At 32.1% G+C, this 25,379-nt stretch overlaps 1 protein-coding gene across 2 annotated transcripts; it reads right to left on the bottom strand.

The window, feature by feature from the left end:
* Nucleotides 1-3,675: 3,675 nt before the first annotated feature.
* LOC128868433 (myb-like protein A) lies at nt 3,676-21,993 on the bottom strand. 2 transcript variants are annotated; one of them, XM_054110518.1, is made up of 3 exons: nt 21,676-21,993; nt 18,296-18,380; nt 3,676-10,147 (listed from the first exon to the last, which is right to left on the bottom strand). In XM_054110518.1, exons 2-3 carry the CDS (start codon nt 18,336-18,338, stop codon nt 8,871-8,873), a joined length of 1,320 nt encoding a protein of 439 aa, XP_053966493.1. In that variant the 5' UTR covers nt 18,339-18,380; nt 21,676-21,993; the 3' UTR covers nt 3,676-8,870. The 2 variants fall into 2 exon arrangements, with proteins under 2 accessions (XP_053966493.1, XP_053966494.1); XM_054110519.1 differs by having other exon boundaries at nt 21,689-21,993.
* Nucleotides 21,994-25,379: the final 3,386 nt, after the last annotated feature.

Genomic DNA, 25,379 nt, shown 5'->3' with positions numbered 1-25,379 from the left:
TATGTTTTTTGTTTTTGGTATTCGTATAAATTGTAAGCAGCAATCGTAGGTTGTTAGCTTTCTGGCAGGGTTTTAGAGTAGAGTGTAGATTAATGTGTAGAGAGTAGAGTAGAGTAGTAAGAGTAAGGTAATTCATCAAAAAAGTTGTAAGGTGTTAAAATGTTGTTTTAGCTTTCGAAATTCTCATTTATAACTGTATATTTGTAGTAGGTAAGTGTTTTCAAAAAAGTGATTATTAAGTAGTTTGTGAATAGGTTTAGCTTTAAAAGGGTCTTTGAGTGCCTGTTTGTTGTTTTCATAATTTTATTTATTTATTTTTTGAAAGGACTGGCGTAGGTGTGTCAATTTTTTGATCCATTCTTGTTAGTACTTTTAGCTTCTTTTCCAAAATTAATGGTTTCAAGAAAAGGAATTCATACCAAACCATCAAAACCAATAATAAGTTTACTTAAACGAGTAATCTAAAAACCAGATAAAAAAAAAAACGCCGGCAATTAACAAAGTTTGAGAAATAGGTAAAAAAATAGGTCATAAATATAAGCTTTTTAATGCCCATTTCACAGAAAAATGTGATCACATTTGCGCAAATGATAAGTATATCCCAGTATAATAGATGTCAAAGTTCAAGGCTGGGCCATCCGAAGCAAGGAGGTTTTGCCAGCAGGTTTTTGCTGCGTTGATTTTTCGCATATCAGCAACACAAACTCAAATTTTTCATAAACAAACCGCTGTCATAGCCTCTGCTACGCCAACAAATTAGCTGATTCCTTCAAACTCGCTGAGAGTCTAGTAACGGATTGATGTTCGCCACATCTTTGCATTCTGGACATCATGCGTATATATTCTCATTAATTTACAGCAGAGTACATACGATTGATATTTGTTGAATATTTCTCTCTCTTTCTCTCTCTAAATATACGTTTGTTTCTCATTTTATAAAGATGAGCTGTTATGAGTTTAAAGAAGTGCAAATCATTTTACTCATCTAGCTTAAGTCAATCCTTATGCTTCCCGCTTGGTTCTTTGACAACTGATTCACTTGCAAGCCACATTCACGATTCCACAATAGTCGGTTCGATGTTGCCGGAACGGCCCTGTCAAGGACTGCCATTTTAGCAGCTTTTTGTAAACATGTATGCGGAGTATGTATAGTGTCACAATAACAATAACATAAAACGGGCTTATCTTACTTTCAATTCTCTTTTTCTGCTCAAATAATCAACATTGCTTTTCTTGTAAATAGCGCTAGAAATATGTTATACAGTATCGCTTATCTTCCTTCCTAATTAATGCTCATTAATTTTTTCATCACCAATATTGTGCATAGAGAGCGCACATCTCCCTCTCATTCCTTTCACTCGCAAAATGCTTATACATACATCACCCACTCTGGCAACGTTTGATAGTTTGCTTTCAGCCTCCTCCTCCGTATATTCACTCTCACAAATTTCACTAATTCAGTGATTGGCTCACTGAGCGCTCTTTCTCTCACAAATATTTCAGTGTATTTATTTGCCAGTCCTTGCAATTGCTTATTACAGTAAATTTGAATACAAACCACTGTTCACTCAGCACTCTTTCCTTCATCCATCTCAGTTGCATTGCGCGGACACTAGTAATACTTATGCGCTCATATCCTACTTATGGCACTCTTCAGGCGCCTTTTCTTTTGTGAAGCATGTTTGTGCACTTACATCGCTAGTTCTTTCTTCACCTTAGTTCAAAGTAGGGTTAGTTGCATATTTCTATTCTATTCTAACCTTGATGGAGCATTTATCCAATCTTAAGATATTTCGCATAACTATAGAGAGCGTATATACATATGTACATGTGTAGGTATGCCTTTCATTCTCTCAAACGTGCATGTCTTGCTCTCAACATTTTCTTAGCACGCTCATGCGGTAATTTTCCTAGTTACCTTGAGAAAAAACTTTATTTGAGGGTTTTTTCAGCGATAATTTGAAAGTAGAAATGAATAAATAAAGCACTTAAAATTTGATAATAAAATCTGAACGCATACAAACGAGTGCAAGTATGCTAACAGAGTAACTGACAAGCTTGTCAGCTAAATGTAAATGACCTATTGAAATAGCGCGATCTGTGTGGATGTAGTGAGTTATTAAGGGGAAATTACTATAATACGAGTGTTTATTTAAAAGTCCTTCGGATCGAGTTGAAAACAAAACAGAAGCAAGAAAAATGCAATGGTTGTAGAAATTTCCGTAGATTATAACCAGCCCTTAAATAAATACGATGACTATATATTTATACAATATATATATGTATATGCTATAAATATGTATATGTAAGTAAATATATACCATTTAATTTATGTATGCACATATCAATGTAAATTTTTCGAGTTTGCATATTTTTTCAAAGTTGGTAGTTATTTAAAAACAAACAAATATTTTATGTAATATTTTGTATTTATAAGATGTTAATTTTATAATAATTATTTATGTGTGTTTACATGGTTATGACAGTTAGTCGTTTTATGTTTAATGGTTATAATTTTTACTTTAACTTCGTCTTATTTTTATTTCCCTTTTAGTACCAAATAAGTTAGTACTTGTAACGATTTTAGTCCGGTTGTATGTATGTATGTATGTATGTGTGTATTTGCTTTTATTCATAGTACAAACGTTAATTTATTTTTGTTTTAAAAGATCACATTTCATTTTAAGTTGCCATTAATAAATATAATATATTTTTGTTTTTGCAAAATTTAAATTGGGTTTTTTTTGCCTTTTATTGCAAACCATTTCTTCTCTTGCTTTAACTTGCAATAACTTAGGGCGTGGTTTGGAGATTTTTTTTTATATTTACATAAATATTTATAATTATAATTGTAAGTGTGTGTGTTTGTGTAGTTTAATTTTTATAATTTTTGTTTATATAGTAGTCTACTATATAAATATATGAAATATAAATATTTTTTTTAATGTATTATTTTGAATATATAAATATGCATTAATTGTTTTGCTACTTTAATTTATTTATTTTGAAAAAAAAAAAATTTCTTAAGTGTTTGTATTTAAATAAAAAAATTGTGCAGAAGGAAGTTAAAAGATTGCTAAATAAAACAATTTTCTTAATAAACACAAAAAAATTATGAAATGGAAAAAAAAAAAAAAAATTTTAAATTTAAATATAATAATTAAATAAATGAATAATAGAATAATTAACTAATTATATATTATATTAAAATCAAAAAACAAAAAAAAATTAATGAAAAAAATTTTAATAAATAGAAATTAATTGGAAACATAAAAAAGTAAATAGAAACATAAAATATCTGTTTAGAGACCACAAAATTATGTTAAAAAACTAAATAAATAAAAATGAAATTAAAAATAAAATAACTAAAAACTAATAATAAAATAATTAATTAATTACAATTACAATACATTACAATCAACTAAAATTAAAAAAAAAATTAAGTGATTTCCAATGGTTCATAAATTCAACAGGTGCAGTTAAACACAAAAAACGAAAACACTCAAATAATACAATAACAAAACATAACTGAAAAGAAACCGTAAAATTGCAGTAAAACCACATAAAAATAGTAAAAAACATAATTTAAAAGAAAGATATATAAATTAATCAAAACAAAATTTAATACAATAAAATAATTCACTCAAAATGGTTAATGTTACGTTTATGTACACATTGAAAAGGAACTATTTTTTATATTTGTAAAAAATATTAGTTAAGTTTTAATCACATATTTGTTTACATTCAACTTAAGTTCACACTTGGAGAAAAATTAAAGACAAAAAAAAAAATCTTTAAAATTATTTAGAAGTTTTTCAGTTTGCTTGTGTTTATTTAAATAATTTTCATTGTTTTTACTGCAATAAATATTTCAATATTTCATTAATAAAATCAATGCGGGTTGCTGTTAATAAATTCACACCCATATTTCACTAATGTTCAAAATACTTTTTATAACATATTTGCAAATACAGGAAGATTTGATTTTTATTACTACACAGTACACACTCTTAAATTTATTCGCTGTTATTGGTTATTTTTTATAGAAAAAAAGTGTTTTGAACATTTTTTTTTAACTTTACTAAAATGTTTTCGTCGTTCAAGAAATCTTAGCAATTAAATTTGATTTTTATTCTGTTCCAACATACAGCCTTGCTTAGCTGTGCTGCTGCAGGCTGTTTTACACACTTTAATACATAAAAAAATATTTCATATCTTTTTATTTTTAGTTAATTTGTTTTTAGTTTTAGTTAATATTTCTTCATTTAGTTAATATTTTTCATTTTCAGTTAATATTTTTCATTTGTAGTTAATATTTTTTAATTTTCAGTTACAATTTTTTTTTATTTTTAATTAATAATTTTTTATTTTCAGTTAATATTTTTTCATTTTTAGTTAATATTTTTTAATTTTCAGTTACAATTTTTTTATTTTTAATTAATAATTTTTTATTTTTAGTTATTATTTTTTATTTTCAGTTAATATTTTTTTCATTTTCAGTTAATATTTTTCATATTTAGCTAATATTTTTTCATTTTAGTTAATATTTTTTTATTTCCATTTTTAGTTAATATTTTTTCGTTTTTGGTTAATATTTTTTAATTTTTAGTTAATATTTTTTCACTTTTAGTTATTTTTTCATTTTCAGTTAATATTTTTTCATTTTTATTTAATATTTTTCTCATTTTTAGTTAATATTTTTTCATTTTTAGTTAATATTTTTTCATTTTTAGTTAATATTTTTTCACTTTTAGTTATTTTTTCATTTTTAGTTAATATTTTTTATTTTCAGTTAATATTTTTTTATTTTTATTTAATATTTTTTCATTTTCATTTAATATTTTTTAATTTTATTTTAAATTTTTTACCCATATTTTCTGCTTCATACGTTTTTAGTTTTTTATTTACCAAACATTTACCGCTATTTTGGAGTAGTTGGCCTTATAAATTGTAAAAAAGAATTTTTAATTTTAGTACTTAATTTTTTGTGATTACTGGCTGCTTGTGTTTAGCTCAGTGTTCTTCATTCAATGTAAGTTTGTTGTTGGTTTTGGTTTATTAAATTATACCGCTATTGTTTTTTGTTTTTGTTTCTTTTTTTCTAGTAATAAATCGTTGTTGCAAAAATAGGACGTGACTGTACTTGCTTGCTTATCTGCTTCATATTTTTTGTTGCTATTATTTTGTTTACTTCTATTTTTAAACTATTTGCTAATAATTTTAATCTTTAGTTAACCAAATTATTGTATTTTAATTTTCAATACATTTTTACTGTGCTGCTATGGTAATCACTTTTTCTGTCGTTAATGCAGTTTTTTTGTGAACTTTTATTTTAAGTTTAATATTTATTTTTTTCAATGTACAGTTTAAAAAGTGGCATTGTTGCTTGTGTTGATTACGTTTTTATTTGTGTTTATTTGCATTTTTTAACTTTGAGTTTGGAAACTTTGACTTCAGTTTTTATATATGCTTGTATTTATTGTTTTTGTAGTGTTAGTTTTAGTAGTTGCTTGTTGGGTGTTTTAATTTTGTTTTTGTTTTCATTTATTGTTTAAATTTATTCTCATTTAGTTTTTGTCTGAAATATGGAACACTAGAGTTAAAATTGTGTAACTAGTTGTGTTTTTGTTTTTTTGTTAATTATCATATTCACTAATTAATCCCTTTATCCAACAGCTACATAAGTAAGGTGTCACTAACACTCCTAAAATACGCTCAAAAAAATGTTTCTGTATGCAGACGCGGCTCTCAGCAACGCAACTGTCTCAGCTGCGATTGGAAGCGCACGCGCTCTATCTACGCTAATCGCAACAACAACTCCTGCCTACTCTCTTTACTCTCGTCGTGTGCCACATTTACTGGCGCGTTGCTCCGTTGCCAATTGAACCTTTTTTTCAAAACTTTCGAAAACTACAACTACACTAATTTCGTCGTTTCAAAAATTTGAAATGTGTAATCTCTAAATTATTGTATAACACTATTTTCCAGTATTTAATCATTTTTATGCCAACTGCTCTTTTATTTCCTTATTATATTTTACTTCGTTTTCCTCAATAAATTATTTATGCAATCAATTATTTATTTTTTAACTGGTCACTCTTAAGCCTACAACCTCTTATACACATTTTAATGTAGATTTATTATTACTTTATTTTTTTTTCTTTACCTCTATATATGTATAATATATATTTACGTCTATTCAAAACCCATATTTTTTTAACTTACTGGTTTGTTGTTGTTTTCTATGTGTTCAAGTCTTGCTAAACTTTTAAAAAATTATACGTTATAATTATTATTTCATACATATATTTATTTTTAATATCTTAGATTTTTGTTAATTAAACATTTTTTCATTCACTGCTAGTTGTTGTAGTTGTTAATTTATTATTTAAATATTCTTGTAAATAGTTAATCAACCTTTAATTGTTGCCTTAATTATTGTGATAAGTTGAAAAGTGTTGTTGTAATATGTGTGTGTGGGTATGCATGTGTATGTGTGTGTGTGCGTGTGCGTAAGTGAGTATGTGCAATTTTGCTTAGAATTTGATTTTATAGAATCAAAAAAAAAAAAAGAAATAATAAGCAAAACAACACTAAATAATACACACCTTCCATAATAAAATATAATTATTAAATATTAAACATTAATAAACAGTACAACCAAATAAAACAAAACAAAAAAATTTGATTTGTGTTTATAAAAATTCAACCTGCAGTTGCTTTTGCCATCCAGCAGCATTGGTGTCTCTCTCGTTATTTTGCAAATTCTAATTCATTTCACACAGATTCCAGCAGCATTGTTGTCTCTCTCATTATTTTGCAAATTCTAATTTATTTCACACAGATTCCAGCAGCACTGGTATCGCTCTCGTTATTTTGCAAATTCTAATTCATTTCACACTGATTCTGTTATCCCTCTCATAAGTACTCAGTTTCGCATTCCTATCTATTCTTAACGCTTGCGGATCTCCAATACATATGCCGCTCTCGCTCTCTTTTGCCTTCACAACCTTCATTCACTTCAGCATTGCTAATTGTTTTTGTCTTCATACTAATACGTCTAACCTGCAGCTCACAATAAGACTTGTCTCATTTTTTCACAAACAGCGGGCACCCCATAATTCATCAGATTTTGCTGATAGCAGAAATGAATGAGAGACTTTGATTGTGTCAACGCGCAGTGCTATTTCTATTTTTAGTAGCGAGTTGAATTGACTGCCTTAAGTTTGCTGATAGTAAGCATGCACGACTCTGCATTCTGCTGAAATATATTGAGCTGCAAGTGATTGGTAACAGTTCAGAATAAGAATTCTTTTTGGCCCACGTATTTACGAGAGTGAACGAAGAAGTGCAAAAGAGGCAGAACCTTTAGTGAGGCAAAGCTTTTCATGTTTTACTTATCACTTGCACAGATCTAAAGTATATAGCACATTTGTGAATTTTAGTGCTATTCTCAAACAAATTTTGAAGTGGGCTTTGCGGCACGCAGACAATTTTATCAGAAGTAATTTTCTCTGCATTTGGGTTATTTATCCTGCACCTACGCTCCCTAAAAACTACCTATCTGTTCTCTAAAATGTTGCTTCTATTTCTCCAATGCGCGTGTTGGATGTTCTGGAGAATTGAATTGACAGTAATTGTTGGCATCTCTCTTTAATATGGGCATGTCTACTTCTATCGCTTTCTATTTCTTTTCTATCTATCTTTATTTATTTCCTTACCTCCGGACAATTTTATAATATGCGCAGGCGCAGGTTATATTTTTGACTGACTTTTGTGCTGTCGTTTAGAACATTTGCTGTTGTTTGCTACTAGATTTCAAAATTTCCGAAATTTAACCCTTCAATGACCTCATAAAAAAAAAGAAAACAAGAAAGGCTTAAAAAGCTCAAAAAAAACATTGCAAACGCCTTTCTACAAGAAATAATTTTCTAAGTAATAATTTGTGTACCCAAATCAGTATTTTGGCGCTTTTTGGTTTCAACGATGAGAGTAAAGGTTCCATAGAGTGCTGGAAAATCTCAAAATCCCTATAAGTCTTCTTTCTTCCCAGTCATATGCTGTGGGAACTGCCTGATATTTATTGATTTTATGTATCGACAAAAAAAGAAAAAAAAAAATGAAATTAAAAATAAAAATCATTAAATCAATCAAAAGAGAAATTAATAAATATAAAAAAATTAAAATTAAAATTATTACCTCCAATGAGTATTTCGTGTATCTTTTCACCATCATTCATTTTGTTCGCACTTGCAACAATTAAAACTATATGAACTACATTTTATTACGTGGTGAGGGGTCATAATAGACAATCGGTAATCGTTAATTGTTACATGGTAATTGGTACTTAATATGTCAGCACACAGGAGAAACATTAAGAATATATTTTTTCACATAACAAAACCAAACAAAATAAAACAAGATATGTTGACGAAATTAACAAATTTAAAAACTAAAATCGCTGCCAACTGGCCGCGCGGTTGACAGAGCAAATTGAGCCGCTCTCGCACGCCTTCAGTTACATACATAAAGACATACATATACAAACATATGGTGCTTATTGCTAAAAATATTCGAGTGTGAATTGGAAATGTCGTTAGCAACTTACGTCGCACGTTTGCTGCTGCTTGAACGCCACTTAGCAATGATTTCACAGGCTGCGCGCATGCGTTGTACAGCTGCGCGCTTCGTCTAGCGCTTGTCGCTTGGACATATCGCTCACAGGCTTAAGCGGCGCCGCCATTGCTGCCGATGATAATTACGTGTTGCTGCTGGCTTGGATATTGTAGTGCTTGTTGTTGTTGTTGCCACAAATTTTGATACTGTTGTTGGTGGTAGCTGTTGCTGCTGTACCCGTTGAATTGCGCATTTCATATGCAGCCGCCCACCATGGCGCCCGCCGCCGTCGCCGCTGCTTCAGCTGCTGTAGTTGTTGCCACCGCTAGTGGTGTGTTGGCTGTTGCAGCCACAGCGCCTGTCAGCACATGTGAATGCGGCGCTGCAGCGGTTGTTGTAACTGCAGTGGCTAGCATGTGCTGAGGCGCGGCGGCTGTCAATATTTGTGGCGCTGCTGCATAGTGGAATTGGTGCTGGGCAGCCGCCGCCGCCGCTGCTGCTGCTGCATATTTGATCATATGTTGTTGTGCTGCGGCCGCGCTTTGTTGTTGATGATGTGTTGGATAAATGTACGACGCTGCGGTGGCGACAGGCGATTGTTGTTGTTGCTGTTGCTGCGCTGTCAAAATTGGAATGCAATTTGAATTGTAATCGCTGCTAAGCAACAAAGTGGGCGTACCCGTGGCCAATTCGTAAGCGCCGCTGCTGGCGTATGCGGTGAGTTGTGGTGGCGCCGCCTTCAAGTAAGCAGTGCCAGCTGGTGGTGGTGGTGGCGCTGGAACAGTGGCAATGGCTGTGGGCATGGTCACGGTGGAGGTGGTCGGCAAAGTCGATGTGGCGGAAGTGAGCGCTGTGGGTGAGGTGGCAATGGAGCAGGATGACGATGAGGATGCGGATGACGGCGAGTAGGGTGAATGACAGGTGAAATGGGGCAGATGAAATGCGGCCGGTTGTTGTTGATAGATTGTATGCGTGGCATGCTTGTTATTGCTGTTGAGGCTGACATTGCTGCTGCTGCTGTTGCTGGGGCTATAGTGAGTTGAAATGTAATTGTTGTTGTGATGGTAGTTGTAGTGTGGTTGGTGCTGCTGCTGCTGCTGCTGTTGCTGGTGAAGTTGGTGGTGCTGTGGCTCGATTATTATCAAATTATTATTGTAGTTGGTGGCAATGCCAGTCGTTGGTGCTACTGCTGCTGCCGTTGCTGACTTGACATGCTGTGGATATTGTTCATGTGCTTGCTGTTGTTGTGAGATTGTATGCATTTGATTGTTCTGGTTGTTGTTGTTGCTGTTGTTACTGTTGCTGCTGTGACTGCTTGTGTTGCTGATGCTGCTGCTGCTACTGTTGCTATGTATATTATTGTTACTGTTGTTGTTGCTGTTGCTGTTTGTATGAATGATGGCAGCCATGACATTCGCCGGCGGCAACACAATCGGTATATGATAATATTTACATTGTTTACGTCTGCATTGACCGTTGGCGTGATCGCGACACACAGCCACACGTTGATCACATACTTCAACCTTGTCATCTGTGATGCCGAGCGGTAAGAGGCAAATGCGCGCACAATTGATCGGGGAGGAAGCGCCAGGTCAGGAGAAAAGAAAAGATCGCGAATAGTTTAATTAGCAAATATTCAAATATTTTCAAAAATTAATAAAAATTAAACAATTTATAAAAATAAATATTATATACAACATTTCTTTGCCTGTTTGTGTGTGTGCGTGTATGCGTGTGAAAGGAGAGAATAAGACATACATATAGAGGTGAGTACTTGTAAAACAGTGCTGCGGGTCACACTTATATGTATATGGTATGTATTATATTAACCTTAAGTTGCTAGAAAATAATTTCTTAAATTTCATAAAACTTTTTTTAAATTACATAAATTTTTGAAATTAAATTACATGAATTTTTTAATAAAATTACATGAATTTTTTAAATTAAATTACCAGACTTTTTAAATTAAATTATCCTGCAGTAAAAATTGCTCCTTAACAAACATTTTAGTTCATGTTCGGAAAAGTCATACTAGTTCAAGATGGTCTAGTCTGGGACCAGTTGCAAAATGAGCAAATACAGGTGAAATACAAAACAAACAAAAAGAAAACGAGGATCTAACGAATGTTAAACTGCTTAGTTTCCATAAATTTTTGAAATTAAATTACATAATTTTTTTATTAATTACTTAAGTTAATTAAAGTACAAAAAGTTTTTGAAATTAAATTATCCTACAGTAAAAAAACAAAATGCTCAAGAAACATTTCAGTTCGTGACAGAACAAGTCATACTAGTTCGAGATGGTCTAGTCTGGGACCAGTTGCAAAATGAGCAATTACAGGTGAAATACAAAACAAACAAAAAGAAAATGAGAATCTAACGAATGTTAAACTGCTTAGCTTCCATACATTTTTTAAATTAAATTACCTTAATTTTTTATTAATTACTTATGTAAGTGAATTAAATTACAAGAAGTTTTTGAAATTAAATTATCCTGCAGTAAAAAAACAAACTGCTCAGGAAACATTTCAGTTCATGTTAGAGAAAGTCATACTAGTTCGAGATGGACTACGGCTGGACCAGTTTCAAAATGACCAATTACAGGTGAAATACAAAACAAAAAACAAAAAAAAAAACAAATAAACAAAAAGAAAAAGAGGTTTTAACGAATGTTGATGGATTTCATCAATTGATTTTTTTGGTCTATTAAGAACTAGTTCAGCAAGTGGTACTATGTAGATGTTTAGGCGCCGATGTTGGATGGGAACCACACCTAAACATCTAGTGTTTTTCTGCATTTCATTTCACATTTTTCAATTTCAGACTAATTCAATTTGAAGCATGGAAAGATACACAATCGAGTCAATGGTCAGAATGGTGGCAGGAAATGGCAACAGTGAATGACCAATTTTCGAAGAAAATCATCGTCAGTGATGAGGCACATTTTCACCTCAGTGGATTCGTCAATAAGCAGAATTGCCGCATTTGGGCGAAGGATAATCCAAGAGTGATTGCCGAAAAACCAATGCGCCTACAAAGAGTGACTGTTTGGTGCGGTTTATGGGCCGGCGGCATCATTGGGCCGTATTTTTTCCAAAATGAGGCCGGTCAAGCAGTTACTGTGAATAGTGTTCGCTATCGTGAGATGATAACGAACTTTTTATGGTCCGAATTGGAAGATATGGATGTGGATGATATGTGGTTTCAACAGGACGGTGCCACTTGTCACACAGCTAACGAAACAATGGCTATTTTGCGCTAAAAATTTGATGGCCGAATAATCTCACGTCGCGGCGACTTCAATTGGCCGCCAAGATCATGTGATTTGACACCGTTGGACTTCTTTCTTTGGAGTTATTTGAAAAAAAAAGATGTACGTCGATAAGCCAGCAAAAATTCAAGAGCTAAAGGATGAGATACTTCGGCACATGAACGGCATAGAACCTCAATTATGCCTCAGCGTCATCAAAAATTGGAAGACGAACTACTTCAGCTGCAGAGCAGGTTAGTAGTAAGGTCTATAGTAGTCAAACCGACTTGGCTTCTTATGCGCTTGTACGCATTTTCATATTCATATTTCACATATGTATGTACATTAGGATGGTTCCCGCTCCCTAGAAACACAAATTGAAAAGGGTGGGAAACTAGCTTTGCAGTGATATCTTAGAAGTCTAAATTGGTCAGACTTTCGCTAATTTATTCAAGTTTTTCTTTAATCCATGTTTCTCCTAAATCAGTCAAAATTCTTATTTTTGATGAGTAGAGATCGGATTCTTATGCAAGTGCATATTTTGTTTAACATCACATGAAGTTCGCACCTAGGTAGAAACTCATCATAATAAAATATTCAATTTGCATAAAAATCCGATCTCTATTGATGAGGCATCACAATCCATAAACTTTTAAGTAATGAAAAATGTGAAGTTATGGAAATAGTTTCTTGGTTCCTAAATATTCATCAGCGAAAGAGAAATCTTTTTTTCATCAACAAACTTAAAAAAAAAATGTCTGCAATCCCTAACTCATAGAAGCCATGTACGGGTATATTACAATATATAAATACATAAATGTCGGATGCTGAGGAGCGAAAGCTATTAGAAATAGCTTTTTCTTGTGGGCGTCGAACTCAGTGGCACACACTGAAATCCATTTAGCGAGTCCCGACTCTCAGTCATTCTAATATACTAAAGGGGGTTTCAATTGGCGCGGGTCGATTTTGGCGCTCTGTGGCAGTCATTTTGTTTTGGTGACATCTGTCAAATCTTTTGTTTATTATTCAGTTCTTTATGTCAAATCATCATGGCAAGTTACACGATTGAACAGCACGTTCAAATGATAAAACTTTATTATCAAAATGAGTGTTTATTAACGCAAACGTTGCGCGCATTGTGCCCATTTTTCGGTAGACGTGGTGGCCCTTCCAATTTCTTATGGCCCATATTGAACCATATGGACCTAGACCACATGTGGTTCCAGCAGGACGGCGCTACGTGCCACACTGCAAACACCATTTTATTTCATTTCAACATCTATCCGCCCTTTTTGAAAAACCCTTTATTAGAGTAATTTGAAGCCTTCTAAAATGCTGAAAAGATTTATAATTTATGCGTTACCGATCATGATTGTGATTTGTTTTTAATCTGGTGTAGCACTTCATGGCTTAGATATCATATTCTATAAGATCATATGCCTACATGCCTCGACATTATAGTCAATATGACTCCAAAAAACGCGAAATTAGTTATCCCATTTCAACTTCTCTAATTGGATGAAGCGAATTGGTGAGACTTTGATTGGTTAGAGCGAGGCAAAGTATTTCCCGTGGCTTAGCTTAGGGGAGTAGGTGTCAGTTATGGAGAATAGAAAAGAGAGTGAGATTAATATTATGAAGTGGGTGCGTTTATCAGGTATTTTTTTTTTTCGTCTTTCTTTCTGCTTCTCAAAGCAGTGCCCAGAGTTGAGAGAGTTGGGTACAACAAATCAATTATTCGCTTCAAAAGTATGATGAGTGTTGTAGAGCTTAGGGTAGGCTTTTGAATCATAGTCATTAATTTTTGTTCGCGCATCTGGTGGCAGTTATGACTGTTAAGTATCATAGTAGGTCACTTTTTCTACAAGGAAACCAATACTAAAATCCTATGATGAATCCTTTTGCCAACAAGTCTCATTTTGTTCGGAGTAGGTAAGTAGTTTAAGAGTAATTATTGTGAACAAAAACTAAAGTTTATAGGCCGTTCTAAGTCGAAAATAAGGTTTTTGAAAAGAAACAAAAACAACAAATATCTGTTTAGAATATATTTTTATCACTAACTCTTTTGAAAACCCTGTTAGGGACGTTGAAAATACTACGCGTAAATAAAGAGTTTTACTAGCAAAATACGTGGCATTTATAACTCAATCATTTCTTAACCGCTTCAGTCTATCGGTAGACATATCGCCCATTTACTCCAATAGTGTCATAATTCAAAAATAACTTAAAGATATTGTTTTTATATGAGTGTGTAGAAATGACCATAAGCACTTTTTTATGCTTTTATGCTTCCTTTTACACAGGAAGGTATGCGGAATGAAAAACTTTGCAGCCAACATTTCGACATTTTGGTTTTTGAGTTATGAGACTATTGAAGTAAATTACCGATATGTATGTATGTGCAACGTTTTCTTTGTAGGTATTGCGCATTCTCGAAGCAAATACCCTTAGTTGATTTTTTGGGTCTGAAGAGGATAAGTTGACTTAGGTGGTTATTGCTGATGACCATAGACATTGATTGATAAAACTGCGAAAATTGCAGGGCAATTTGGGACAAGCGGAAGGACTTCTAGGCTAATCAATAATTCACCATTAACAAATTTGTTCAAGCAAGTAAGCTTTTTTTTTGCATTTGTATTGAAATACTGCAACTGTGGTAAAAGGGATTTTTTACGATAATATATATAATATTTTTATGAATTAATATTTTTTTAAATATATTTTTCTATAATATTTGTGTATGACTTAATGTCATGAGAGATATTTACCAAACAACTTTATTAATACTTAGATAATTTTTTGTTTCGTGAATACCCTTATCAACTATATTGAATTGTGTTTAAATGTTTTTCACATGAACTCATTACTGCTGGTTTTATTTTTAAAATAATTTGTTTCTCCTTTAATTACATTACGCGACAAATTGGCGCGTGACCAAACGTGATCGAGCTGAAAGTATACTCAATGGACTCCAATATTTACTTCGTATTTCTTGCGTTGCTTTAGAAAACTATATTAACCCTTTGCAGTCGTATATCGACTCTCAGCTACCAAACCTTTTTTACTATTCCGGTCGCATGCCTACTCTCAGCCCCCACAGCAAGGAATCATATTAATTTTATACTGAATTTATTTATAGAATTAATAAATCTTGTTTATCCTTCATAATCACTGCACCAGTACGACACCCATATCCAAATTTTAATACGACTGCAAAGGATTAAAAGGTATTAAAATTAATACTCAATAACTGCTTGGGCTATTATTTTATATGCCATATTGGAAGAAACCTTTTGAATTGAAAAATTTTGTCTCCTTTGCAACAAAAGAAATACAGTCAGCACATTTGGCGGTATTTTGTGATGGATTGTGTTGAGATGACAGCACTGAAATATACTGCAAAGCTCAAGGTTGGTTAGAGCCAACAGTGACGAAACTACTGCTTTCATTGCGTTTGGATTCATTTCTTCTGATACACAAAAGTGTAGCTTCCAGCGCAAACGCAATATAAGCTCTTAAACCTTTGTAGGTTGCAAAGCAGAGCATCCAAGATAAGCAGGCGACGCACAATGGGGATTTTTCGGAAACATTTTGTTCATAAATTTTAGAGAAGGCAATTTTTTACCGATTTTAATAATTTTAGGATTTTGGAAGAGATTGTCTAGACCCGAATTTAAATTTTTAAATTTTTTTTTATTATTTTCTTATTATTTATTATTTATATACATATATTTTTTTTCTTTGGTATATCAAAACACACCCTTGAGTAAGGGTTTTTTATGAAGAATCCAAAGAAATTTAAAAAAATAAAAAATTTTATGTATTCAAATTTGTTTTGGCATTTTTTATTGTAGCTCTAATCAACGGCACCACATAATCAACCTAATTCAGGAGTGTTTTCCTCAATGTGAAGGCTATTGTCTACCGTGGAATAAAGCCAGATCGAAATAGAGCTAGAGTTAGCCTCGCAAGGACAAACGGACAACGAATTCTGATTCAGCAACCTCAAAACTTGTACATATCATTTTTTTTAATTTTTTACGGTGACTATTCTATGTTTGACCATGAACTGACCTTCAATTTAACCCCGCAAAGTCAGATGAATAAGAATTCGGACTCAGCAGCCCCAAAAACATTTGAAAAACTTTTTTGAAATTTTTCCGGTGAATATTCTGTGTTTGACCTTGAACTGACCTTCAATGTGACCCCGTAAAGGCAAATGAATAGCGAATTCTGATTCAGTACCCTCAAAAACATATACAAACAAATATCATTTTTTTTTTTAATCTTTCATGTGAATATTCTGAGTTTGACCTTGAACTGACCTTCAATTTAACCCCGCAAAGACAGATGAATAACGAATTCGGACTCAGCAACTCTAAAAACGTTTGGAAAAAATTTTTGAAATTTTTCCGGTGAATATTTTGTATTTGACCTTGAACTGACCTTCAATGTGACCCCAGAAGGTCAAATGAATTCTGATTCATCACCCGCAAAAACATATAATTATATCACTGTTTTTTTTTTATTTCAATTTGTTCTTTAAATTCAGTTGAATATTTTGTGTTTGACCTTGAACTGACCTTCAATTTGACCCCGTACAAACAAATGGATAACGAATTCGGACTCAGCAACTCCAAAAACACTTGGAAATTTTTTTTTGAAATTTTTCCGGTGAATAGAATATTGATTGTTTGACTTTGAACTGGCCTTCAATGTGACCCCGAAATGACAAATAATGACCCCATTCAAAGGTGTGTTTTGATATAATAAAAAAAATTGAAATTCTGGTTTACCCAATCTCTTCCAAAATCATTTATATATATATTGGTATAATTGGCGCGTACACCCTTTTTGGGTGTTTGGCCGAGATGCTCCACCTATTTGTGGTGTGCGCCTTGATGTTGTTCCACAAATAGAGGGACCTACAGTTTTAAGCCGACTCCGAATGGCAGATATTTTTATGAGGAGCTTTTTCATGGCAGAAATACACTCGGAGGTTTGCCATTACCTGCCGAGGAGCGAAAAAATGTTTCTCTTATTTTTGGTGTTTCACAGAGATTCGAACCGGCGTTCTCTCTGTGAATTCCGAATGGTAATCGCGCACCAACCCATTCGGCTACGGCGGCCGAAAATCCAAAATCATTCACGACCATTTAAAGAAAGAAAAAAAAAATTAAAATTGGTCAAAAATTGGATCCTGTAACCAGTTTTACACAAACTGTGTTAAAATATCCCCACTGTAGGACGGTGTGAAATGCCACACAGCCAACAATATAATGCCCGAGAAGAATAATTTCATCGCAGTTTGAAAGCATTTAATGCTTCACATTCGTTGCCTGCAAATAGCGCCACATATAGTATTTTACCGGTACTTATTTTCGATAAACCGTAGTAAGGCGAATGCCAAAAGTATGCGCTCATCATTTGCGATTTCGCATTTTGTGTTGTTAGGACAAGGCGAATCTATTAAAGGTGGTATTGGTGAATCAGCTGATTTGGTTTTTTTTCTTTCGCCGTGTCCATGTGACTGTCAGCTCAGAATGAAATATGGCGAATTATGTTTTTTGTTTTCTATTTTTCCAATACTTTGCCGTGACAATCAAACGTACAAAACATTGTTGTTGATCTAGTGGCACCTCTTTTAATGAATGCACCTTGCTCTCAGCCCAGAATGAAACCAGGCGAATTCATTCCTTGTTTTCTACTTTGACAATCAAACGTATAAAACATTGTTGTTGATCTAGTGGCACCACTTTTAATGAATGCATCTTGTGTTAGGGCGATTTTTGGGTAGGGAAAATTATTACTTTTATTTAATATGTAACTTTTTATAACCAAAGTTCAAAACTTTGCTTTGTATGTTGCTTGCGGTAGTATGAATTATATGTAAAAAAATATATATTTTTTAATTCTTATAAATCGAAATTACAAAATAAATAAGTAAATAGTCGAAACTTATCAATAGGTGGTGTACACTTTTTTCTAAATATAGTATAACTCAGTTTTCGCCATACCCGAGTGAGTATACTTTCACGCTTATCACTTTGAGTTTTGTGTTTTTTTTTTTTTTTGTGACACAAGCAACATATTTTTCTTTCTACAAATGTTTCTTTTTATAAAAATTTTTCTTTATAAACTTCTTATAAGCCATAATTCGCTACTTGCAAATACAATAACTGCAAAAATTACTATATTAAATTAAGTACGCGAAAATTATATAAAAATAAGCGTTAAAGGTTGAGGCAAGAGATTTCTCGCGGAAGGCGTGTAGTGTAGTGAGTTTGCTAGATACACATACATTTACATAAACAGAAATAAACTAAAACCAAAAATTTAATATAAAAAAAATAAAATAAGAATTGGAAATATACTAAATCTAGATAGGAAATCAACCAGTTAACTAAAAATTCAATGGCATGCACTTACCTTCAGTTAAATGAACGAATCTACAATTTAACCGACTGCACATAGATCTATTGAAATCTTGGCACACCGGGAGGGTGTCCAGTAACTATTGGATTGTTGTACGATTTTTTTCAAATATTTTTTTTATTTTTATTAATGTCGATAGAGTGTAGTACGAGTAGTTGTAGTTGTAGTTGTTGTTTTATTGTATGGCAATGCATATGGCGGATGCGGATGCGGTTCAAATACGTTACGAAACGGTTACGGATTCAATACGGATGCGGGCACAAAAAGTTGCTCAACAATAATACAGTAAATTAAATAATTAACCAATCAATCAATTCATCAAATTGGCAAGAAATGAAATGAAGTTTTTGAGCAGAGCGCGTCATCAAAATCAATTCAAAGTTTACAAAATCAAATAAATTTTTTTGCGATAATTTGAAAATTTTTTGTTTGATTTTTGTACAAAAAAAAAAAAAATGTATACAAAAAAATGAGAAGAGAAGAAAAAAGAAAGAAAAAGAGCAAAAATTAGTATCATATGTTTACTATGAGTTAATAATAATTATAAGGATAATCAATAATAACATTAAATACGAATATAAATTGGTTTTATGTAAAAATATGATTAATTTCCAAGAACAAATCGGGTAGTTACGGCATTTCGCTGGCAGCTGCTAGGGTAACCGGCACTTTTTTAAATGCATTTTGTGTTTTTTTGCTGGTATTGAATTTGTTTTATAATTTGTAGAATACCATTTAGTGGATTGATGGTGCGCGCGTTGATGGTTTGGTTTTTTTTTTTTTGCTTTAATATAAAATTCTGTGCTATTTTTTGACAAACGCTCGCTAATATGCTAAACTTTTCACAATTACGAATTAGACTATGACATTATGTATACATATTTTTTTGGTAAATAATTAATTAATAGTATAAAAGGTGGCACAAAATTAATCATACTCGCTTTTAATTACTTTTACACAAAATTAAATTAAAAAAAAAAATTGTGCGTTGGAAATCTTTATTTTGACCTCTACGCGCTTCATTGCTTGTCAAAGTAACTATAATTGACGTACGCCGTCATTTGCCAAATGTGACAAAAAACTTAAATCTTCCAATAGGATGATTAATTTTGCGCCACCTTGCATCTATGATAACGCAAATCAGGAGCTAAAAATGTTGATGACGAGAAAGCGATTAGTCATTTATTGTATGGAAATGGAATTTGTTGCCGCCGTTGCGCATAAATAAGAATGCAGTGAAAAAAGCTCATAATTAAAGTGAAACCTTGTGTGCTTGCCTCGCCTAAGCAATTAAGCTCAATTTGTTACACTCTCACAGCACACGATATTGTTTACCGGCGAAGCTTTTGCCGCTGAAGAGCATAAAAACACTAAAACTAAATTCTTTTTGGCACATATATGAGTTAGAGAAAGCTTATACTGTGCGAAAGTTTAAGCTCTGCGAAAGCTTATACTTATGCAAGTATAGTATGGTGAAAGCTTATTCGTTTCGTCAACTTGAATTCATTTTCCAGATTTCATATTCTATTTTTCCTATTTTTTTTATAAAAAAAACTGAAAAATTTAAGCACTCGGAGCCACTGAGCTTAAAAAAAAACAAAGTCCCAGCATGAGTTCAATTTCTTCAAAAATATGTCAATAATGCATGCAAAACTCATTTCGCGCCGAAATTGTGATTATCAGTAAAATTGCAAATGGTTCAAGTTTTTGTCTACGAAAAGCTCAAAGCTTTTGGAAACTTCATACGACTATAATAATATATGAAAGTCACTCGCATTTTTAATATTTTGTGGATGCTAATTGTGCTAATTATTTCTGATTAAGTTTTTAAATGAAAAAAACCTAAACATATTCACGTGTAAGTTAAGTGAGCTTAAAAGCTCTTACAATAAAATCGCATATCGGACAAAAAGAAAAAGAAATTACAGCAAATAGACAAGAAACCGCAGTTTTTCAGCTTTTTGTGCTTTTTATGCTCATACTTGCGCAAGAACAAAATAAAATAAAAAAATGTTGCACTTTGGAATCTAAGCTTTAAGCTCTCTATACGAAAAATGACAAACACGTATTAAACCAAACTTGAAAATCTAGATAAGCTCATTTTGTATGGATTCTTCTAATAAGCCCTAGTAAGGCCCTATTCTACACATGGAGTTTAGGACAGCAGTACGCAAGTAACTAAGCTTTCAAAATAATAAAACTTAACACTTGACTTCAACAATAAAATTTGCTATGCTGTGCAATTTTAGCTATGCAATTTTAGTCACATTCGGCGTATGTGCTTGTTTTTTTTGGTGTAAACAGCAAGAAATATAATTTTTGCTGATCTTAATAAGCAAGTGAAAGCTTCTTAGTTGAAATAAAACTATTTAGTAGCTTTCCGGTTCTGAAAAACTAATAACATGCTTATGCGCTTAATTAAGTAACTAAAATGGCACCTTTTGTACTCATTGAGCCTGGGGTGTGTCACTTAGACAGCACTTCTACCAACTGATGAGCTTAATTAGGCATCTAGAGCTTTCGCTTGTACTGTGATTAGCTTTCATGAAACTTGCGTTGGTTAGCTCATACATTTCTTTTAATTAATATACCTACATAAAATCTCAATTATTATTACTTAAAATGTTTTGAAGCTTTTCATATATTTAAAAAGTTTGCGCTGAGACAACATTTATATCAAAATGAGTTCCCATTTCCACACTCAAAACGGCTATTCGCTTTCGGGTTAGTAGTTTCCAAAACTATCACAATTATCTCGTTATTGCTAAGGATACATTTTGAAAAATTTCTTAAAAATGAATAATAATAATTAAAATTTATAAATGCCAACTTAAATGAAAGCTAAAGAGCTATGTATGTAATTATAGATATTTTTTTTGTTTCATAATAAATACGTATTCACTAATAGAACTAAAAATCCACCATTTCACAATTTAAACTAATCCATTTTTTCTGCAAACTCATAAACATACAAACACTATCACATACATTTAGGCGCATAACCGGTGTAGAACAATGCCAAAAGCACAATTATACCACATAAAAAAAAGTAATTAAAATAGCAAGTAAATTTTGCTAGGGAGAAACATTTGACTAAATTTCATTGATTATAATAAAATAAGAGTTCAAAGCTAATTTGTATGCTAAAAGTGGTAAAAAGCTTTAAAGCTGTAGCGCGACATACGTACGCAAAAATAATTCCGTACTATAACTGAATAAGTAGTAGAAGTAGTGGAAATATTGCGGCAAGTAAGCAAGTAAGTAGAGTAAGCTTTGAAGCCCGAAAGCATAAGCGGAAGCTTGAAGCTTTCACATGTAAACAGTTACGAGTTAAGTTGTTGTTGTAGTTGTAGGCAAAAAGTTATTCAACTCACTTTTTCAACTCACTTCTCTGTATTGCACGCGTTTCGCGCGCTTTTCGATTTATTTGTTGTGGCTTTCATCATTTTGAAGATTGCAATTCGCTAATTTCTCAATTAAATGCTTTCGTTTGATTATTTTGTGATTGAACTTATTCTCAATTGCTTAATTTTAATTGCAGTGCAAGTGTTGTAAATTTTCACTAAGGAATGTTGAATTTTTTACTTTGACTTTTTCTTTTTCGATTTTTTTTTTTTGTTTCTTTTGACTACGATTTTGTCTCAATTTTGATTTTCGATATTCGATTTTTGATTTTTGATTTTCAATTTATCAGTGAGCTTATGAACTAATGGGCTGTCTTATGCAGTAACAGTTACATATCCTAATAGGCGGCACTAGAAATATACAAAAAAGAGAAAGAGAAAAAGAAAGAAAATTCATATATACAAGTTGACAATTGAATAAAATTGACGAGTATTATAAAAAACTAATCTCGAAATATTCTAGTTACATTAAGTGAATCTGAAAAATTCTAAAATTGTTTCTGAGTACGGATTTTGGTGATAAAAGTGTGGAGAGCAGAGTTGGGCATGAAAGAGAGGCGTTTTCAGATGAATGTAGTAGAGTACCAGCAAAAATTGAGGGATATTTTTGAAAATTTAGTATGGAATTTGCCGACCACTTTTGTTTTAAGAAAGTGTGGCGTTTTTAAATGAGTCAAGAGCAGCTTTGAAGACCCCTTTGTAAAAGCTCAAACTATATCAAAACATGTGTTTGGAGAAAAATGTATATAAAAAAATAATGAAGTTCTAAGTTAGAAAGCTCAGTTCTAGGTTATGAAGAGCTTTGTTCAGGTGGCTTTATGCACCTACAGTAAATTTTGTAATTAAAGCTGCAATTTTTATGCGACGATTGCTCTTGGCGTATGCGTTTTGAAATCTGACTCACAGAAAAAGAGGATTTCGGAGCTTTTAAGCTTTAAAGCTCGGTAGTTGCTATGCTTTTTTGCAGAGTTATGTGCTTTTTTGCAGCTACTATACAAGTCCAATAATCAAAAACGTTCTTTAATTAAAATGAAACAGGCTTTGCAAGCTTTCAGCTAGAAGCTCTCCTATTATTTGCCAAGTTATGGATTTTTTTTTTCTAATAAAAGCAAGTTTTGAAATAACGCCTCAAGCGAAATTTGTTCTTGTACGAGACTCTATAAAAGTGATATTTTGCGTTGAGCTTTTTGTAAGCTCAGCCACTTAGGCTTAGACTCTCGATTCAAACTACCTGAGTAGATGTTTAAGTTTGAAGCATGTTTTGATTGAGCTTTCTGAAAGCGCCCAAGACTGCTATGCCGCAAACCTACCAACAAATTATGTTTCTAAATGCTTGCGCTTCTTTGAAAGAAGATATATTTACGGAGCGCTTTTAAACGGGGAAATTCTGAACATAAAAAGCACATCGAAATTAAGTTAAAGTTTCTAATAAATCGCAAATTTTCGAACTTAAGTAAATCAAAAACAAAAAATTCGAAACACAGTTTCTTCCGTACACAATGTCGCTAAAAAAGCACACAAAAACTTTTTAGGGGATAATGCATGTGTGTAAGCTTTTAAGATTTTCGTTGTATTACATATAAGCTACTAATAGTAAATAAGCTTCAGAGAGTACATATGTATGTATGTAAGCTTTGAGAGCATGTAAGCTTTAACAGTAGGTTGATTAAAGCTTTATAAGCCGCAACTAAAAAGACTTAATATTTTTTTTGAATTAAAAACTTTTTTTGTTACCTAATTGTATAAAAAATGCCATTAATTAGCACCGGACATTGTGGATATAGTACGCGCCGATCCGTATGGGCTGTATGGCATATTGGTTTTTGTTTCATAGGCGAATTGTCACGCAATAAAATATATAAAAAATGAAAATAGAGAAAAAATGGTTTATTCAAAAAATGTTAATTTAATTTTAAATATATTTCTAATAGCTAAGACAATAAAAAAGTGCGTGTGAGCCACGCACACACACACATTTATTTGTATGTACTGGTTAAAATTATTAAAAATTATTATTGCCTATTTAAATAATTCTATTATTTGAATTGAAAGCATTTAATGAGTATAAAAGCAGCAAACCGAATTCTTAAGATATTTGAAAATATTGAAAAGTGAGTTTAATGAAAATACTCGGAAAAAAAATTTAAACAGCTTTAAAGCTCGCCACCTTGCACAGCCAACAAGTTCATAGAAAAAAAATGTATATTTAACTATCTTTTTTTAGGGATTTTAAAGAAAATCGAAGAGTAGGAAAGCCGCAATATCGAGGTATACAAAATAACCTCTAAACCTGTAAAAACTTTTTAAAAGCTTACAAAAACGAAGTTTTCCTCTCAAACGTGCTCCTCTTTGGCATTTCGGCAGACTGGTAGGAAATTACGTCACAAAAACTTTTTCCAGCTTTTAAGCTCATGCAAACGGGCTACTTGGTTACCTGCTTTTACAAAATTTTTGTATGTATATTTAAAAAACACTCTATTTAATTTCGTATTAAAGGAAGGAATGCACCTACATAAGGTTTGGCGCTCAACGTAGCAACTTGCACACAACGGCCAGAAACTATTACGTAAAAAATTTTCAGAGAGTTTAAGCCTAAATTAAGTAGCTTATGCGAGGAAGCTAAGTTACAAATAATATTACAAGGATCATCTGACTTAGATTAATATCAAATATCACACAGAGGTTGCCAGCAGAGACTAAAGCTCTTGGTCGAAATTTATTTGCAGCTGTATTGAGCTTTTTTCCCACCATGTTGGTACCTTTATATGGAGCTCTTTACAGTGTATTATTTTGAAAGTACTAGCAAAACTTTTGAGGCAGTTTTTAATTTTGAAAAATTAAGCTTTAAAGCTAATATTAGAAAAATTTTTAATAGTTCTGTTTTGAGTTTGAAAACGAGAGCTCATAAAGAATTTGAACTGGTTAAAAATGTGTGTATTATGTTGAGCTGTTTAAAAGCCTAGTTTTGAAAATGTCAGACAATTTTTTAATATTTTTTGTTTATTGTGAAAACGAAAGCTCTAAAGCTCATCACAAATTATAACTGTAAATTCTAGTTGAAAGTGACTCAATACACAAAAAAACATTCCAGAAAATGTTTTAATAATTTTTTTTGGTTTGAAAAAAAGCTCTAAAGCTCATAAGGAATTTGAACTAGATGAAAATGTATTGAGCTTTTTTTTAATTTAGCCTATTCTATATTCGAGCCAGTATTGAGCCTCTGGTTTTGAAAATACCAGGAAATTTTTTATTTTTATTTTTTGGTTTCAAAAGGAAAGTTCCAAAGCTCATAAGGGAATTTAACTAGAAAAAATATGGAGCTTTTCCTGTGAAGAACTTGCATTTTTTATATTGAACTCTAACAAGTTTGGTTTTGAAAATACCAGAAAATGGATTAATATTTTTTTAGTTTGAAAAAGAAACCTCTGAAGCTCATAACATCTATAATTCTATCTGGTTTCTCCAAGGAATTTTGTTTTCATTAATTCCTATCGCGTGACTCACAGCATTTATTTCTAAGATTCCCGCTCGACTATGCGAGTCGTATATAATACTGGGAAATTTGTACTACTGTGGTGCATAGGCTTCGAGGTAAAACTCTAAATTCAGAACTTTTTGATTAAAATATTCCCTGACTAAGCTTCAATGCTCTTTATAGCAGTGCCTCTATTGCT

Source organism: Anastrepha ludens, chromosome 6 (assembly GCF_028408465.1).
Source record: "Anastrepha ludens isolate Willacy chromosome 6, idAnaLude1.1, whole genome shotgun sequence".
In the NCBI taxonomy this organism is placed as follows: domain Eukaryota; kingdom Metazoa; phylum Arthropoda; class Insecta; order Diptera; family Tephritidae; genus Anastrepha; species Anastrepha ludens.
The sequence above is the reverse complement of the archived record's forward strand: the minus strand, read 5'-3'. Positions and strand labels throughout refer to the sequence as shown.